Source organism: Hirundo rustica, chromosome 3, assembly GCF_015227805.2.
Source record: "Hirundo rustica isolate bHirRus1 chromosome 3, bHirRus1.pri.v3, whole genome shotgun sequence".
In the NCBI taxonomy this organism is placed as follows: domain Eukaryota; kingdom Metazoa; phylum Chordata; class Aves; order Passeriformes; family Hirundinidae; genus Hirundo; species Hirundo rustica.
Genome location: NC_053452.1, coordinates 24,266,335 through 24,285,036, shown reverse-complemented (window position 1 = coordinate 24,285,036; position 18,702 = coordinate 24,266,335). Strand labels below are relative to the sequence as shown.

The following is an 18,702-nucleotide window of genomic DNA, read 5'->3' as shown; positions in this document are numbered from 1 at the left end:
TATGGTATGGGATACCCCTGGGGTCAGTTGAGGTCAGTTGTCCTGGCAGTGTCTCCTCCAAGCTCCTTTGCACCCTCAGCCTTCTCACCGGTGGGGGGTGAGAAGCAGAAAAGACCTTGACACTCTAAACCCTGTAATAACAAAAACACCTCTGCGCTTTCATCAATTCTGTTTTCAGCACAAGTCCGAAACACGGTCTCAAACTGGCCACTGTGAAGAAAATTAACTCATATCCCAGTAAAAAAACAGTTCAATGTGGAAACTCTCTTGGTTTATTTAGAGAGCCTTTTCCTGCAGTATTTACTATTGAACATAATGCTTACAGATGATGCTTTCATATAATGGTTTGGGTTGGAAGGGACCACCTTAAAGATTATCTAATTCCACCCCCTTTACCATGGGCGTTCCTTCCACTAGACCAAGTCTGTGTGTGCTTGAAAAGCCCTCTGTTTTACTTTAACTTGGAAGACCTGTCTGTGCCTTGACTGAGAGTCCCTTGACAGCTCTGTTTAGTCTTGTTGAAGTAATTTTACTTTGGGACCATTATGCCCATTCAGCTTTCTCCAAAAATAAGCACTTAGCCTCCAGGACAAAGGTTGTGGTACTTTCCTGCCACTACTCCAGCCACAGAAGGATGTTTCTTGCTTCTTGTGTGCTGCTGGAAGGCTGGGATATTTTGAACTTGATGATATGGCCCCAAAATTCTGAGCTGTTATAAATGTCTGTGTCCTATTAGACTTCTGCCATGTGTCAGTAAACCTTTTGAAATGTGACTGCATATTTATTTCTGTTTTCTAGTGGAACCTGTCGTGATACTTGACAGAAAAAAGCATCTACCATCACTAATGCCATAGGGTCAATGTAGCTGCAAAAAGGGTAAAGTTGTGATGTTGTGCTCATAATAAAATTGCCTTCTAAGTTGCAGTTGACCATGACTTTTGGTGATGGCTTAAGGGCAGAAAAATGTCAAGTGTGATTTGTAGTACCTGGATGCAAATGTTTTGCTGCTTGCTTATGAAAATATTCTGTTTGTTAACTTCTGTCAAAAAATGCCAGTCAGAATTCTGAGAATATGTAGACTAAAATTAAGTCTTGTGAATATTCTAATTTGTCATGATCTTTGTTACAAAGCTCTATGAAACTTAGTAAACTTAAGGTTAAGAAAAATATTTGAAGGTCTATAAATACATTTTTAAAGCATAGGAAAGCTTAGAATTTTTTAAGGATTGGAAGATGATAAATTGAAAATACCAGCTTCTATAAAAGTAAGTTGCTTTAGTTTGGGATTTGAAACAGCTTGACTGTTGGAATGCATGCAATTAAGATTGGGTTCTTTAACTTGATATTTTATCCCTTAACACATTCTGTTTAAAAAAAAACTAACAAAAACCTGGACTTTGTGTCTTTGAATTAATTTATTCTGGAGAAAAGATAGAATCTTTGCAGTACCTTTTCATCTTAGGTGTGTTATGATATGCATTTGATATGGCTTGTTTCCAATTTAAAATAATGCTCATGTGTGTGGAGGAATTATTATGTCAAACATTAGGGAAGAAATTACGTGATGTTGTTAATGAATTTGATTGTTAATTTCATGCTTCTAAATCAGGTGAAGCAGAGTGCTTCTGGCTGCTTTGTGCTAAAATGGAGCAAATGCAACAAAGCTGCAACGTCTCAGGTATGCAGGAAGATTTAAAGCCTGTGCCTGTTGCCAGTTCAGCCCAGCTATTGTGGGGCTGTGAATCTTGCCCTTAATTCTCCCAGTGTTGCCAGAACTCTCTTACTGCTGTCATGAGTTCAAGACCAATGAGAACTTGAGCTGTGTGTTTTGACAGGGGCCTTTGTGTTACTGTTTTTGTGAGTCCTAGAATTGCCACTCACAGAGAAGCTCCTGTGTGCCAGGTGTGCCTGTGATGTCTGTGTTTAAGATGCCAGTGTTACTGAGCTGCCTGTTAGTTACAGTAATGACAACCTAGATGTGTGTCGTTCGAGATGGTGAAAGTGCCTTTTTTCCACAACTTGCATATTATGACTTTGTATCCGTGAACTCAGTCTTTCATCATTTAAAATTTCATTCATTTAAAATCAAATGTATTGATTTTTTGGGTCTCAGAGTGGAAGCCTGTTTCTAAACCTTTCCATCAAGCACAGCCAAAGGATTTTGAATTTTACTACTGCACAAGCAGCTGTGATCTTCATAATTGGTTTGTGTGGGTGTCAGTGTTCAGCTCTCCAATGAAATTTGTCAGAAAAGAAATGAGACACTGAATGAGAAGGGAATTAAAGCAGAAATTTGGCTGTACAGATGATTTAGCAGTAATCTAATGTGGAGCTAATTGGCTAGTATCCAAATTGTGCTTCTGATTGTTTGTTTTCCTCTGGGGAAAAATGTTATTGAACACTCGATGCCTGCTTCCCTGAAGTAAAACAACATAAGCTTCATGTCTCAGTATTTTGTTCTAACATCAATTTTTATCTTGGGTGGCACAACTGTTTCTTATTGTAGGCATGGATTATGATATTTTGGTGGTTTCAGGCAGATTTTGGGAGAAACCCTCCCACGGGGCCCCCCATCCCTTCCCCCAACCGGTTTGGGAAAAGACTTCCTCAGAGAGAAGTGGAAAAAACCTGTTTATTGAACAGGCAAAGCACTCCCAGCACAATACCCGATGACAAGAGCTTCGTGCCGCTCACGGAGGGATAACAAACTTAAAGAAAGTCTCCTTGAGGGTCGTCACTGTGCTCCACCGCTCCGTCTCCGCTGACGTTGGGAGAAAAGGAGATGTGCAGGGCTGGTCTTAGTGGGGTGGGTCCCCTGTGGAGGCCCCCGGTGCTTCCCCAGGTCCTTAGTCCGGAGAGGTTGGAACAGTTCCGAGGAGAGGGCAAAAAAGAAAAAAAGAAGGAAAAGAAAAGAGGGAAAAAAGAAAAAAAAAAAAGAGAAAAAACTTCAGCTATTCTACAGCGTCTAACTACGCTAGCACTAAACTAACTAACTGCCGGGGAAAAAACAGAGCTTCTTTCATCTTGCAGTATTCACACTCCCCCACTTCAAGGTCACTCCAAGGAGCAGAGTTTTCCTGGGGAAAAACAAATGTTGCTTCCCTCCCCTTTGCACCCAATAGACGATTGGGGGATACACAGTCACCCTAGGACAGATACCAAAACTAAGAATGTTGGATTGTTGTAGCAAAATACTGGCCATGTGTAGGTCAGCAGGAATTTTGCATTTTACATTATTAGTGCCAGAATTTCACTCTAGGTTATTATACAGTAATCAGGGATCTGTGCTGGGGCCAGTTCTGTTCAATATTTTTACTGATGACATGGATGAGGGTATTGAGTCTTTCATTAGTAAATTTGAGGATGGTACTAAGCTGGGAATGTGTGTCGATCTGTGGGAAGAGAGAAGGGCTCTGCAGAAAGACCTGGAACAATTGGATGGATGGACGGAATCCAATAGGATGAAGTTTAGTAAATCCAAGTGCCGAGTCCTGCACTTTGGCCACAATAACCCCCTGCAGCGTTATAGGCTGGGAATGGTGTGGCTGGACAGTGCCAGGAGGAAAGGGACCTGGGGGTGCTGGTGACAGCAGCTGAACATGAGCCAGCAGTGTGCCCTGATGGCCAAGAGGGCCAATGGCATCCTGGCCTGGATCAGGAATGGTGTGGCCAGCAGGAGCAGGGAGGTCATTCTTCCCCTGTACCTGGTACTGGTGAAGTCACCTATTGAGTTCTGTGTCCAGTTCTGGGTCTCTCAGTTTAGGAAGGACGTTGAGACACTTGAGTGCATCCAGAGGAGGCAACAAGGCCAGTGAGGGGCTTGGAGCACAAACCCTGTGAGGAATGACTGAGGGAGCTGGGGAGCCTGGAGAAAAGGAGACTCAGAGGTGACCTTATCACTCTCTAGAACTTCCTGAAGGGTGGTTGTAGACAGCTGGGGGTTGGTCTCTTTCTCCAGGCAGCAACTGACAGAACAAGAGGACAGGTCTTAAGGTGTGCCATAGGTTGGATGTTAGGAAAAAGTTTTTTATGGAAAGAGTGACAAAGTACTGGAATGGCCTGCCCAGGGAGGTGGTGGAGTCATCATCCCTGGATGTGTTTACAAAAAGACTGAATGTGGCACTTGATGCCATGGTTTAGTTGAGGTGTTAGGACATGGGTTGGACTTGATGATCTTGAAGGTCACTTCCAACCTAGTAATCCGGTGAATTCAGTGGATGATTTTTTAATGCTTAGCTTTCAGTTGTTATCCATAGTATACTCATTAGTCAGCAGAATGCAGTAGGGATGTTCCCCCGCTCCTAAAAAAACCACAAGTTACTTAAATGTTCATGAAGTTGCACTGCTGCAGTCAGATTAAAAACTGTCTCCAAGGAAAGTCTGCTGGAAGGCTTTAAAATTGTATTGAATGTCTGAAATCTTTCAGTCAAGTTAGGTAATATAACTGAGCAAAAGCAGAGCACTGGAATAGGAGATGTGGCAATTGCATTTTATAATTTTTTCTCTTATTGAAGTGTAATTTTAGTTTCCCTTCTTTGTGGTAAGATTTTCCATATGTCAACTGTCAGATGGAGAAGTTCACCAAAGTCATTGGGTCCTTCAGGAATGACTTCAGCTGTTTCTGTAAAGGTGTTGGCCTCTGCTTATTCTTGTATTTTTTTTGCTTATTGGTCAATACCGCTTTGTTCAACAGAATGCCTTCTAAGGTTGTTACTTGCATGAATATTAGTAATGAGAATATACATGATTTTCATCTCTGATCTGCGTAAGATGCTGGAGTTTGTGTCAAACCTGAGGTTGTCAGCAAGCACACTGACAGTATTTCTCCTTTGGAAATAAGGCAGCTACAGGACCTTAAGGAGATCTTTGTGGGTGTAAAAACTGAAATATGCTTTAAGCATTATGCCAAGTGGAGTTCCAGTTTTCTATGCCTTGGATGTAGCAGAAGGGGATCTTGTAGGGAGTATTTTCTGGGGGCGGGGCATGGAATGTTTGTGAGGATGCCAGGATAACATGTGGCTATAACCATTGTCTATGGCTATTCTGGAGCAACAAGTGTAGAGTGATTGGTTGGGTTTTTTTGCAAAGATAAATTTACTGTCCCTGTGGTAAATGTTCATTGCTTATATTGGTATGTTCCGATTTTTAGCTCAACAGAAGTCAGTTGTTTTTTATTTTGTAGCAGTCAACACCCACAGTCCAGAGATTTTTGAGAGTGGAACTAAAGATGCATTTTTGTGCCTTCATGCTGGAATGATGGTACCATTTTGTACATGTGCCTAATGTCATAAATGCATGGGCTTGTGTGCTGTGTCTCTTGCAGAGACAAATGGATATCCCATCAAGCAATGGTGCTTGCTTTAGTTCTTGGAATAATTGCTATTTGGAGGTAATCAGTATTAACAGGTTTTTAAAATGTTTCAGGACTTGTTTAAGGTATGTTTTGTTTTTGTTTTTTTCTTTTAGGTGGCCTGGCTTTAGCTCAAGTGCTTTTCTTTTATGTGAAATATCTGGTTCTGTACGGTGTTCCTGGCCTCCTCCTTCAAATGGATGGACTCAAACCTCCAGCTCTTCCTTGCTGTGTGAGCCTGATGCACAGTTTCACTAAAATGTGGAGGTTAGTCATTGTTGCTTTTCCGGCAGTTTATTACCGATACATGGCCCTCAGTAAGAGCATGTGTGTTCATGCTCACATACATGTTTGCTTTCCTGTCCTTGTGCTTTTTCTCTCACCCTCATTATTTATCTTTAGTGCTTTTGAAATGGACTTCAACTTGATGGTTACTTTTTTCACACTGTGGAGGGATAAGGGCCGGTACCCATTTCAGCATTTTCATCCTTTTAATTACTAGAGTTAGACTGGCTGGATGGCTGGGCCCAGAGAGTGGTGGTGAACAGTGCTGCATCCAGCTGGGGCCAGTCACCAGTGGGGTCCCTCAGGGGTCTGTGCTGGGGCCAGTTCTGTTCAATATTTTTACTGATGACATGGATGAGGGTATTGAGTCTTTCATTAGTAAATTTGAGGATGACACTAAGCTGGGGGCGCGTGTCAATCTGTGGGAAGGGAGAAGGGCCCTGCAGAAAGACCTGGAACAGTTGGACAAATGAGCAGAGTCCAATAGGATGAAGTCCAAGTGCCGAGTCCCGCGCTTTGGCCACAGTAACCCCCTGCAGCGTTATAGGCTGGGGAAGGTGTGGCTGGCTGGATAGTGCCCAGGAGGAAAGGGACCTGGGGGTGCTGGTGCCAGCAGCTGAACATGAGCCAGCAGTGTGCCCAGGTGGCCAAGAGGGCCAATGGCATCCTGGCCTGGATCAGGAATGGTGTGGCCAGCAGGAGCAGGGAGGTCATTCTTCCCCTGTACTCAGCACTGGTGAGGTCACACCTCGAGTGCTGTGTCCAGTTCTGGGCCCCTCAGTTTAGGAAGGATATTGAGATGCTTGAGTGTGTCCAGAGGAGGCAACAAGGCCAGTGAGGGGCTTGGAGCACAAACCCTGTGAGGAATGACTGAGGGAGCTGGGGGTGTTTAGCCTGGAGAAGAGAAAACTCAGACGTGACCTTATCACTCTCTAGAACTTCCTGAAGGGTGGTTGTAGACAGCTGGGGGTTGGTCTCTTTCTCCAGGCAGCAACTGACAGAACAAGAGGACAGGTCTTAAGGTGTGCTGAGGGAAACATAAGCTGGATATTTGGGAAAGGTTTTTTACAGAAAGGGTAATAAAATATTGGAATGGTCTCCCTGGGGAGGTGGTGGGTTCACCATCTCTGGATGTGTTTAAGAAAAGACTAGGTGTGACACTTGGTGACATGGTTTAGTTGAGGTTAGGGTTGGGTTGGACTTGATGATCTTGGAGGTCACTTCCAGCCTAATGATTCTGTGACTCAGCCTACCTAGTTAATATAGCATTTTTTTTTCCAGTTATCTATTAAATGTTTTGGGTTTTTTTCTTTTCATTCTGGGTCTAAACCCCACATTTCAGCTTGAAATTCTTCCAGAGATTGAAAATAAATGCTTGATTAATCACAATAGGAAAGCAGTAGTTATAATATTTTAACATGTAGAGCCATAAGGTAGAGGAAGTCTTGAACTTGTTAAAAGTGCTATGAAAATGGTACGTGTTTATAAAGTAGGATGAGTTTTTTGATCTGCTTTTCTTTTAAGGGAGTTTCAGCACAATATTTCTTCAAAAACCTATGAATTTTGTATTTTATGTTTACTTTAAATGAGTGTTCACTGAAATATTTTTACTGAAAACTGTCTCCCAGGTGGATTCTGTTTAATGTTTACCTTCAACGTAAGAGTGGATTCACTTGAATTCTCTCCTCCCTTGTTTTCCTCTGCACTAATATTCCATCAGGCTTGTAGGATTCTGTGCCCCAGACTTCTAAAAACATTCCCCTGATGATTTAGACTTGTCAGTCTTCTAGTGCAGAGGCTTCTCTCCTGTTGTGTTAGTGCAGAGCCTGTCAGAACAGTGCATCTTGTCTCTGACTGATTTACAATATGAATAAAGCTTTTAATTTTAGTCATAAAAACATTGGCCCTGCTCTTATCAGAGTTTTATTGGATGAGATTTTAATTTTGTTTTCAGCTTGAAACTAGTTGTCACAAGAAGGCTTTATAGCTTGTAGTAGTTGGCAAGTACAGATCTGAAGTATTCAAAGAAATGGAGCAGGAAAAGAGTGCAGAGAACAGATGTATTATTAAAAATTGTTTGAGCCACTAACAACTGCTTTCGTTTAAATGCTATTTCAGAGTTTGCACTGAACTTATGACCCACAGAGTTACTATAGAAATCTGTCATTTTTACCAGGCACTCTCATGAGAACAGCACCTCTCGGCCTGCTGGCCCTTGTAGGCAGAGTTGCAAACAGCAGCAGTTTTTCCCCTTTGTCAGTTCTTATTCCAGGGAATCTGTGTATTGCACTGGAGGTGCCAAGAGAAAGTGAACTTCAGCACAAACCCTAATGACACTGCTGTGCCAGGTTGTTGTAACAGGCCATGAAAAGTGCTCTGTACCTGCAAATGTGTGTGGTATATCACAGTAAAAGATTTGGGCATTCCTTAAAATATTAATAACTCTTGTACAAAAATTTAAACTAATATCCGAGTAGAGAACTTTTCTTTATGGAAGGAAAAAGTGTCAGGTGCTGATATTTATCTTTTGCCCAATTATTTAATTTATATCAAGCGTTCATTGCCAGAAGTAATAACATTGTTTCACAGATTGAATTTGTTTGCTTTGAATGTTGAAAAAAAAGGTCAGTTAATATATACCTGACTTAATTTTTTGCTCTCAAAGCTCTTTAGTAGTAGATTTTTCTGTAGCTGCCGTGTTATGGGTCATTCTCAATTATCTAAGAAGCTTTGTGAATACCCTGAATTATGATGTCTTTACACAGTTAAACTCTTCAAACACTACCCAGAGGCTTTGCAGTCTAATGTGGTGCATCGGTATCTTGTATAGGAATGTTGTGTTAGAAGTAGGAATAGCCTTTGTTTCTGAACTGTATGACTGAACAGGACAGAAAGTCTGCAAATTATGTGTTTAGCATAAAACTAGTGAAAAAAGGGGAAAGTAAATGGCTCATGTTGTGAAGCATTATTAACCATGACACTGTGTTTCTCTAAAGTTCTAAATGCATTTTGATAGTTTGTGAATACAAGACTTTAACAGGAACGTTCCTGATAACTCTGTCATCAATTTTATCATTATTAATAAATTTAAATATTAATAATGCCATGTTTAGTGTTAGCTGGTAGAGTGAGATTTGTACCAGACTTTTTTCATTAAATGGTAAAGCTTATTAAAGACTTCTTGGGGCCAGGTTGGGAAGTGGAGTGGACTGGAATGATCCAGATGACTTGGAGTTGCACCACTCTTACCTTCTGTCTAGCATTAGGGACGCTGCTCAGAAAAAAGTACTCATGTATGCTTGGCTTACTCTTCCCCTTCGTGCTGGTATCCACTTGGGAATACTGTCAGAAATGTTGGCTGGATTTTCCAAGGCCCAGTGTTACTCTTTTTGTCTCAAAGCTTTTAGCAGTGCACATTTTGAAGGAGAGAGGATAGCCTGGAGAGAGAGACGACATGAATGTCACAATGGAAAGAATGCAAATATACTACTAAGGAGCCTTACACCACCACCTGGTGTCCTTTGAGCATAACAACAAAGCTTTTGATCTGATCTGTCCAGACCAGTGTCACTTCTAGTCAGTGCATGCTGACAAAATTCACTGTGATTCAGCACGTGGAAAAGCTTTCAGACAGGAAGGTAAAAAAGATACCACAGTGTGTCTAAAGTTGTCTAAAGTTTCTCTAGAGCTGAAAAGCAAAGCAGGTGTTAAAAAACCAAATCAAGTAGTCTGCCTCTCTATTTATGGTACTGAACAATAAACCAAATCGTGTCCATTCAAACCTAAAAAAAAAAGACTTTAATTAAAAAAGCTATCAAGCCTAAGATAGGTTCTCCCAAATTCACACTTTATCAGAACAATCTCTAGAGTCAAAAAATTACCCATATCTTGTTTGCTATCTCAAGACAAATGCAGGTGTTGAATGTATTACTCTGGTTTCATTTTAACAGGATATCATTACCTTGCTAAATATGCAGCTGCATAGCTAATAAATGTGTGATAAATACACTGCTATTCAAAAGCTTTATTATAGCTGTGAAAAGGAGTCTCTGAGCTCCTGATTTCCTGAGACAATAGCAGTTTAGTGGCACACAATCTTAATTTTTAATGTCTGCTTTACCTTAAGCCATTAGAAATTAAAACTCAATTTTTGTTACCAAGGTTAAAATCAAGGTAGTGAATTGCGGGAGAGAATCTATGTTGTCGGACACTTGTGCTTTTAAAGAATTAGTCAAGGCTGATGCTTGCCACACAACTTCTCAGGTGGTGCATGAATTGTGTAGTGCAACTAGAAGAAGTTGTGCTACTACTGAAACTTCAATATGGAAAAAAATATCCTCGTGGAGGAGTAACGGTTTGGAAACTGCAGAAACAAAAGATAGTACATAACTAAATCTTATATCAATTTTGACATATTGGTAAATTATCTTGGCAATGTATTCCACAGAGGAACTTGTGAATTTGTAAATTAGGACAACAGTTAGCTCAGCTGCTGTTCATGGAAAAATAATCATGCTTCCATTTTTGGTGGGTGGTGGGGTTTTTTTTTTTTTTTTTTTTTTTTTTTTAATACTGTTATGGAATGTGACTGTGCAACAAATATGTTGGATACATTAGTTAGATATGTTTTGCCATGCCATTGGAACAGCATGACATAAATCCCCCAGTTATTTCTGGTCATAGACTGATTTGAAATGTGCGGAAGCAAAATACCTTGATGATGTGCAGAGGGCTGGAGCACTTTGCTTATGCAGATGGTTTGAGAGAGCTGGGTTCAGCCTGGAGAAGTGAAGGCTCCAGAGAAACCTCATTGTAGCCTTCCAGTACCTAGACGGGGCTTATAAAAAGAGGGAGAGAGACCTTTATGGTGCAGGCAGATATTGATAGACAAGGGAAAGGTTCCTAAAGTGAAAGAGGAGAGGTTTAGACTAGATTCTAAACATCACTGCTTTAGTCAGATGGTGGTGAGGCGTTGGGGTATGTTTTCCAGAAAAGCTGTGGATGCTCTGTCCCTGGAAGTGTTCAAGGCCAGGTTGGATGGAGTCCTGATCAACCTGGTCTAGTGAGAGTTGTCTCTACACATGTCAACGGCATTGAAACTAGATTTTCTTAAAAGGTCCTTTACAACTCAAACAATTCTGTGATTCCATGACTTCTTTGTCTTTCCTCTTTGAAATCTTGTCATTCTCAAATATCCCAAAATAGTTTGGAGACAAGTGTGTTGGGGGTGAATTGGGCTAAAACTTGATGCATGCAGGTTATTTTAATGCAGGTTATTCTCAGCATGAGTAGAGGCTTTTCAAGAAGGCAGGTAGAAGTAGCATATGAAACATAGATTTCAGTGTAAACAGTATTTAATCTAGAATAAAGAAAGTAAAGTTGAAGAATGCTGCCAGAGGAAAATAAAAAAATGCAGTGATAAAGATCAGATTGTTTTCAACTACCGTGCTTTAAATTCTAGATTCTACTTCGTATTTAACACCATGATTCTTGACAGACAAGAGTCTGACATGAAGCAACCCCCAATTTTCTTGCATGCCTAGGGGGTGGACTAGGAGGGCTGTATTTTTCATGAACAGACACACACACTTCAATATGAAAAGTTACATTTATGCCAGTGATGTTTTAGTGACATCCCGAACTGACATTTGGGTTATGATTTGCAAGAAATTGTCTGCTGTTTAATTTACTGGCCTTGTTACTGCTAAAGATTATTTGCCTGACATGAAAAAAGTGATCTTTGTGCAAGGTCTCAGTGTATTACTTCAAATCATGGATTATAGTCTGTTGTGGACTTATCATATTCTTGGCTCTAATGATGCCATAGAAAACAGATCTACAGATAAAAATGTAAATTTATTTGCCTTTGTTTCTTCCTTGTCCTGGTAGTTTTTGCCTACTTGTACTGTTGATTGTGAAACTTTTCTCCTTCTGGAAACAATTCTTTATATGTCTTTCAAAAAGGATGTTGCCAGGGTTTTTTTCCCTTTGGTTTGGACTTTCTGGGAAAAGACTAGTCTGACACTCATGTTATGTGTGAGTGTGAGCACAAGAGATCACTGTGACCACATGCAGTAATTCTGGAATGATGAATAGCCTGCAAAAACTTACCATCTTTTATTTCTGGCTTAAACTCTTGATAGTATTGTTCAGTTGCCTATTAGTTTATGGTGAGGATGGAAATAGATATTTAAGAAAGGAAAATGGATTTCCTGACCTGTAGAGGTAAATTAATTACTTAAGTGCATTTTCATCTGTGCTTCTTATGGTCTTGAACAGTTTGGCACATACTTTCTGGGGCTTCTGATTTTTAGTAGTGGAATAAATAATCTTGGAAATTAGCTTGTTAAGCATATCAAAACAAGAAGGAGGCTGAAAGGCTTTTTGAAACACCATTAAGGAAATTTAAATAATATCAGAAGTGGAGTTTCTGTCAGTGCTTGACTTTGAAAGCTTGCTTCCTTAAATTCCCAGATAGCCAATGTTTGGCACAAGTTAACACAAACATAATTGTGTGTAACAATAGCAACTGTAGCTGTGCTGCAGATCTGTGTAGTCAGAATGAAATCCCTGCCTCTGGGCTCGGAGTAATGTACCTTTGTGTGTTTAGGGGCTTGTACTCTAACAAATGGTGAAAGGTTCACTCTTTCTGTTTAGGTCTTGTAGTGCTCTTTTGTTGTGGTGCTTCTGGATAGGCTGATGGATGGTCTGAAATAGGAGATAGCAAATTTTCTCCCTAAATTTCTCCTTCCTATGAGTTTAGTTCTCTGATTATATGTTTGTAATAACAACAAAGTGCTGTTGTGCAACCTGGAAGTAATTGCAGGGGGAAAAAGGAAGGATGATAGGTTAAACTTCTTTACATGGCAGGTATCTTCAGGAATAGTTAAGTTACCAAGCCTTGAAAAATTTGCATGAGGGAAGGAGAGGCAGGCAGTGAAAAGAAACTCCACATCTCCATGGCAGATGGAAGGAGGGATTCAGCATGAATCACCCAAAGCCTGGTAGAAATTTGAATGGCACATCCAGATCTGTGGCTCACACCTGCTGCCTGCCCTGCTGTAGAAAGGGTTGCAGCAGCTGCTTTCCAAAGCTGTAGGACCTCCTGTGAGGTTCTGTGCCTGGGGAGTGGGTCTGTCTGGGCATTAGAGCCAGGGGTGCTGGACAAGCCTACTTGTACTATGACCAGAGAATCTCATTTTCAATGCTGTGAAAGGCCTACCAGTCAGCTTCAAGAGGATCAGGTATTTTCCAGGTGATTTGTTTGGTATTTGTCCTGCAGTTTTAGACAGCTACGTTTCTGAAAGCATCTACTCCATGTTTGTGATGGGAAGTACTGAGCAGCTGGAACTGGGAGACAAGAAAAGGAAAGACGTGCTTATACATATTTTCCTTTCCTCTAGAGTTTAGGATTGTATCTTCTGGTATATTTTTACCCTTTGATATTTTCAAAGAAGGAAGTTGTCCAGTATGTTGTAGACAGTGTATCAGATAGAATAAATGTCTTTTAATTATCTAGCTTCTCATTGGTTTCAGACTTAAAAAATGTTAATGCTGCAACATTTCTATTCCAAAATCAAAAGGCAACTTTTCCTTACTGTGTTTTGGAGGTGATTTCTTAAATATGAAAAAGGATTATTTAAAAGGATGTTTGGACTAAACGCAGTTATGCCCACAGTGTTGAAACAGCCTAGTGCTCGTGAGTAAAGGAGAATTTTATTGCAAGTTAAGATTATTGACAAAGTGTGCAGGAGCCCTCGTCTGCAGACTTTAACACTGTGAAGTCACAGGATTAGGTTTCTTGTCCTGTCTGTACAAGTGTACTGGATCAGATCCCAAATCAGTAAAAAGAACATGCATAAGACCAGTTATGTCATGGAAAGCTTGTGTACCTAGAGATATAGGTGGTATGCTTTAAACACTTAAAGAATGTTAAGTTTTCATTCTTGAGAAGATTTCTTGAGGAGATTTTAACATGGTCTTTGAGGATGCTGAGTGTGAATCTTGGAAAGTGCTCTCCTTCCTTCTGTTGAGCCATAAAGTTGAATGTAAGGCATGTCCCTGTGTGTCCTTGCCCTCTACATGTCCTGTGGTATTCCAAAGCAGAATGATTTGGTCAAATACGTGGTCACAGTGTGGACTGACAGCTGGAGTCAAGGAAAGCTCTCCCTAGGTGGTGGAGTTATAAGTAATATCTAAATATCGCACCTACTTGCCAATATCTGAATACTTTAACTTCTTGCCAAAAACTTGGCTATTTAATTGCAGGATTAGTGCATATCTTTAATTGTGGAATAACTTGTTTTAAAGTTTAAAAATAAGCCTCCCTGATTTACTGCATTTTTTGTTAACTGTAGTGATGCTTAAAGCTGAGTATTGATCTGTGATGTTTCCAGCTAACATGTCACCTGAATACATGAAAGTTCTGGCCTGGTTAGGCATTTTCTCTCTCACTGATGGAGACAATAGATTTAACTGCTTTCTATGTCAGCTAAATTGGTGCATGTTGCAGTTACCTACTATATTGTACAATTCAATTTGCTGGTTATAGCAAAGCTTTGAAAGGCTCCTTAAATCTCTTCAATAGGGAAAAAAAAAATCTTTTACTCTGGAGTGTACAAAGAAGTGCAGTAATAAGGCATCCTAATCCTTCTTGGGTCTAAATGACATAATTATTGGGAATTTGTTTGTGTAATGACTGCATTGTCACTGGAATTTGAAATTGCTGGGATTTTTAGCAGTCAAGCTAAGCCCACCTACTGCTCTTCACCTGTGAAGCCAATTTTTCACTGTATTTGATATGAGCTCTGTGTAGATGGAAACTGTTACTGCTGCTCACATTTGGCAAGCAGCACTGCCTGCTCACAACTACTGTAGAAAATGAGTAATGGCTGTTAATAAACTTGTTTTCTCTGTTTGCAGTAAGGATAGAGATCTCACAGTAATTGGACAATCACACTGCAGTGCAGGAGTCTTACATGGCAGAGACTGAGGGAGAACTTTCCCTATGGGAGTTTGCCACTAATGGGCATTAGTTTTCAACCACTCTCCATGAGCTACCATAAGCTTTTGAAGAATTGGGGAAGGTGTAAAATTAAAGTAATATTTCTTCTGAAGGGTTGTAGGAGAGATTAACGGAATACAAATGAGACTCCTCTTTTTTAAAAAGCGTTTGCTGAGCTGAATCACCAAGATCCAATGATTGGATATCTGAGAAACAGAACCAATTTATTATTTTAAAGCCTCCCAAGTAGGCAGACTTGTGTGTAACTCACATAAACACTGGCAATGGCTGATGCCTGCTGAATGTTCTGCTTTTCATTCTGTCTGGGAGATTACAGGGGTAGGGAGGAGTCGCTGCCTAGAATCATTAAAACTTCCTCTGGCTTTCTGATATAATACAAGTTCTGCATTTAAACTGAAATAAAACAACAAGACATATTAGGTCATGAGTTCAATTTGTAGGCTGGAGGTCACTGGCGTTGTGAAGTGTTTTTCTGTGATCCTCAAAAGAGCTTTTTCCTTATTGTAGTTTATTTTGACTATGCAGATCTCCAGCCTTAGTTCCCAGCTAATAACTGAAACTGTGCCGATGAAGTTTTGAGACTTACTAATAGTGTCTACTTGGACGTGAGAGTGTGACAAGCAAAATGCACACCAAAGTTGGACTGTATCCTGCATTATACAGACTGTCCAGAGTTAGTCCAGGTATATTTCTGCTTCCCTTGAAATCAGTGATAGTTTTGTGCTGATTTTGTTGGCATCAGGATTTCACTGTGGATTTCCACCATTCACATGGGTACAGGAAGCGCCAGCTTCTCCCTCTGTTGCTATGCAGCGAATACTTCCCAAATAAAATGTTTAGGGCTTTACCTTAAAGTCATCACACATTTACAGAGGACTGTTTCTATGAAGTAACCTGAATGTTGGTGTATTTGCCATATTGGTGCTGCAGAGCACTTACAGCACTGAGCAGGAACCTCTGTGTGGAGGCATCCAGCACAGGCACAACACAGTGCCAGCTTTGGTTATTCTAATAATGGAGGAAACCAAAAGGCAAGTTGGTATACTGCTGAGTCATTCCAGGAGGAAACACCACAGAGATTCAGAGAGTTTCATCTGAGCATGAAGTGTTAAAATTGCAGTGTCCTTAAGCAAGTGTCAGAGAATGATAAAGATATCTTCATGTATACACAAGTTCTGCTCATTATTGCTGGAACAAGAAATTGTTTGTCAGAGATACCATGTGAAAGCATTTGACAATCTTTATATTTTCTCTTTCAAATAGCATAGATTTTTATTTTTACTCTTTGGTGCATTTTTACATTGAAATGAAAGCAAACTGCTACTAGTTTACTGCATTGCAGATGTTTAAAGTTAAAGCTTGCAAACAAAAGAGTCCATTGAAGCTTGAGATCTAGGCTTAGCAAGTTCTTAAGGTCTTGATGTTTAAAAAACACTGAATTACTTAAGCAGGAGTTTTATCATGGGATTGAGCTATGATTTGTTTTTTGTTTTTTTCTATGTTGCATGGTAAGAATGGAGATGTATAGGAAATGATAGGGTTTGCTGAATGGTAGGAATGCCAAAAGAGCTCCATTTGTTCCCAATTTCACTACCATAATGGTGGGCAGACTAAAATCTGTATGTGGGTGGAATTTACCAAGCGTCTTGCACAGCTAGAATGGCTAATCTCAAAAATGAGAGCTCCAAAAACATCCTTCTATATGGCAAAAGAGTCCCCAGCAAAATGTTAAACTGTGACTTTAAAGGCTCGCTGTCCAAAAGTTAGTTCTATAGTTAAGGTAATAGATAAATCCAAACAGATTGTTGTATTGGACTGGGTTGCATCTTTCATCAGGCATCTCTGTCTTCATTTCAAAAACGAATACTGCTACACAATATTCACAGTTTAAGTGAATAACTTTGGTTTGCTTACTGTGTTTATCTCTCCTGCAAAATCTTCCGTGACAATTTAATTGTTGTTTTTCTATTTGAAGTTGTGCATCAGCTTTCTAAATAGTGTATTGAAGTACAAAGGCAGTTATGTTATTTAAAAGAATTGTGTTGCTTGTCACTGAAGAAACAAGCTTTACTTGAAACCTACACCTTCATAGCAAACTTGCAGAAAACTGAATAAATGCAAGTTATGGACAGGCAAAAGTGTCTTTTAAAAATATAGATGGCTTTCCCAGATGTTTATTTAATAATGAAGATGATGGCAAATCAATTGGTAGCAGTCACTGCTTGAAAAATACTTACTCTGTTTAGTAGGCTGTACCCTCTCCAGGGGATTTGCTTTAGCAGAGTTTTATAGCTCATTGAGACATTAAATAATAGTACTTACAAAACCTGCATATAGACTTTAGTATCTGCCTTCCTGGTAGTAATCTGATTCTTCAGACAAGACACAAAAATTGCTTCAGATTCACATTGCACATTTGTAATTATTTGAAATTTGGAAGCACTCATCTTAAAGGCATTGCCTGCTGGGGAGGTTGCCACAAGCAGCATTGGAAAAAACATGAGCAGGTATAGGAGAACCCAGAAAAGCAGTTCTGGGGAAAAAGGGGAATTCCTTTTGCAGAGTCTTTTGGGCATCCCTGCTGTAAGGGATTGCTCGAGAAAGAGGGACAATGAAGCAAATTGAGTGCTGTGTCAGTGAAAGCAGCTGTCATTCAGACTCCTCAGTCTCCAGTGCAAAATATTCTGGAGTGGGAGAGACTCTTGGTCAGCAGCTCACTGGCTAAATGCCACAATTATTTGCAAAGACAGCTAATGGCAGTGCTAGTCTTGCAAACACTTCTGCAATTAAGTATGCTACTCTGAGGATAAGGGAATGAGTTTGACTTTTAAGTTTAGCCACATTTAAAAAGAAAGGGCCAAGAACAGTTGTTGAAACATTGCAACACCTAAAATGCCTTTTTTAAAGACATGTTGAATACCCAGAGTACCAAGCCATAACATATAACCCACTTGTTAGATTTCATCACTGCCATAGATGGCAAACGGGCTGATTTGAAGAGATTTAAGTGCAGTTATAGTGTTTGCTCCAGCAAAGTCCTGTTCTGCTTATAGAAATTACACCATTCCCTTCTGTGTTCAGAAGTGTTTATGTTCAGTGGCAACATGACTGTTTTTAAGGTGTCTGGGATATTTCTGTCTACAATGCAATGCAGTCATGAAGTCTCTGGGTACACAGTGTCACATCTGCCTGTCTCCATGTACACCTTTCTGAAGTCCAGGGTTAGCCAAATACTTCCCAGATTATGCTGCACACTGCTTGATTTGCTGTACTTTGTTTTCAGAAATAGTGTGCAGCCCAGCAGTCCTGGGTGGGGGGGCGGAACTGACAGAAAATAAAGCTGTACTGGTTTCTCTTCAGCACATGCCTTAAAAATATGGATGTACAAAATCAGAGTTGGGCAACTGAAATTATTGCAGTTGGTTTCATAAAATGTGGCTCTAGTAGCTGCCTTAACTTTATGTTGGTTCTTGTAAACTTGGCATGTGCTCAGTATTTACATTTTTTTATATCATTGTAAATCCTTGGGAACAATCAGACCTTGTGAGATCAGGGTTCTTTAGTCATACTGGAATTGTGAATTGTAGTCCCTAAACCAGCTAATGAGTAGCAGTTTTCATCTAGGCAATCTGTGGGGTCGAGTCCTTAAATACCATACGCTGGCATAACTTGATTGAATAAAAAAGCTGTGTACAGAGGTTCATACAATTCCTCTTTTGAGCATTTAGGCTTCAGTTAAAGGAAGGCACAGCTTTGTGGGAAGTGAGATTATAAACAATCCTCTGGATGCTATGTGCTCACAATTTTTAAATTTTTCCTCCATCATCTTCTGAAGGAAAATTTGAAGACAGGTTGTTGCATAATGCATTTAGCTTTCAGAGCAGAAACTACATGTCTGAAATAATTTTGAAAGCTCTGCCTGCAATCATACCTCTTTCTCCTGCAGGTACATTTTCAAAGATTGTATTTTGGAAAGGGTCTTTGTTGGCTTAGTGTATGTATATTGTTGGTCACCAATTTGTAGCTGATGTACTGGGAAAAT

The 18,702-nt window shown here is 40.1% G+C and overlaps 1 protein-coding gene across 3 annotated transcripts in view; it reads left to right on the top strand.

The window, feature by feature from the left end:
* Window positions 1-18,702, top strand: part of HHAT (hedgehog acyltransferase) — a 151,253-nt gene that overhangs the window by 13,146 nt on the left and 119,405 nt on the right. For all 3 annotated transcript variants that reach the window (XR_005700262.1, XM_040060444.2, XM_040060445.2), the window contains exon 8: window positions 5,467-5,617. Coding sequence is in view for 2 of the 3 variants with exons in the window: in XM_040060444.2 (XP_039916378.1) it covers window positions 5,467-5,617 (151 nt within the window). In the remaining variant the exon portion in view is untranslated. The remainder of the gene's footprint in view (window positions 1-5,466; window positions 5,618-18,702) is intronic.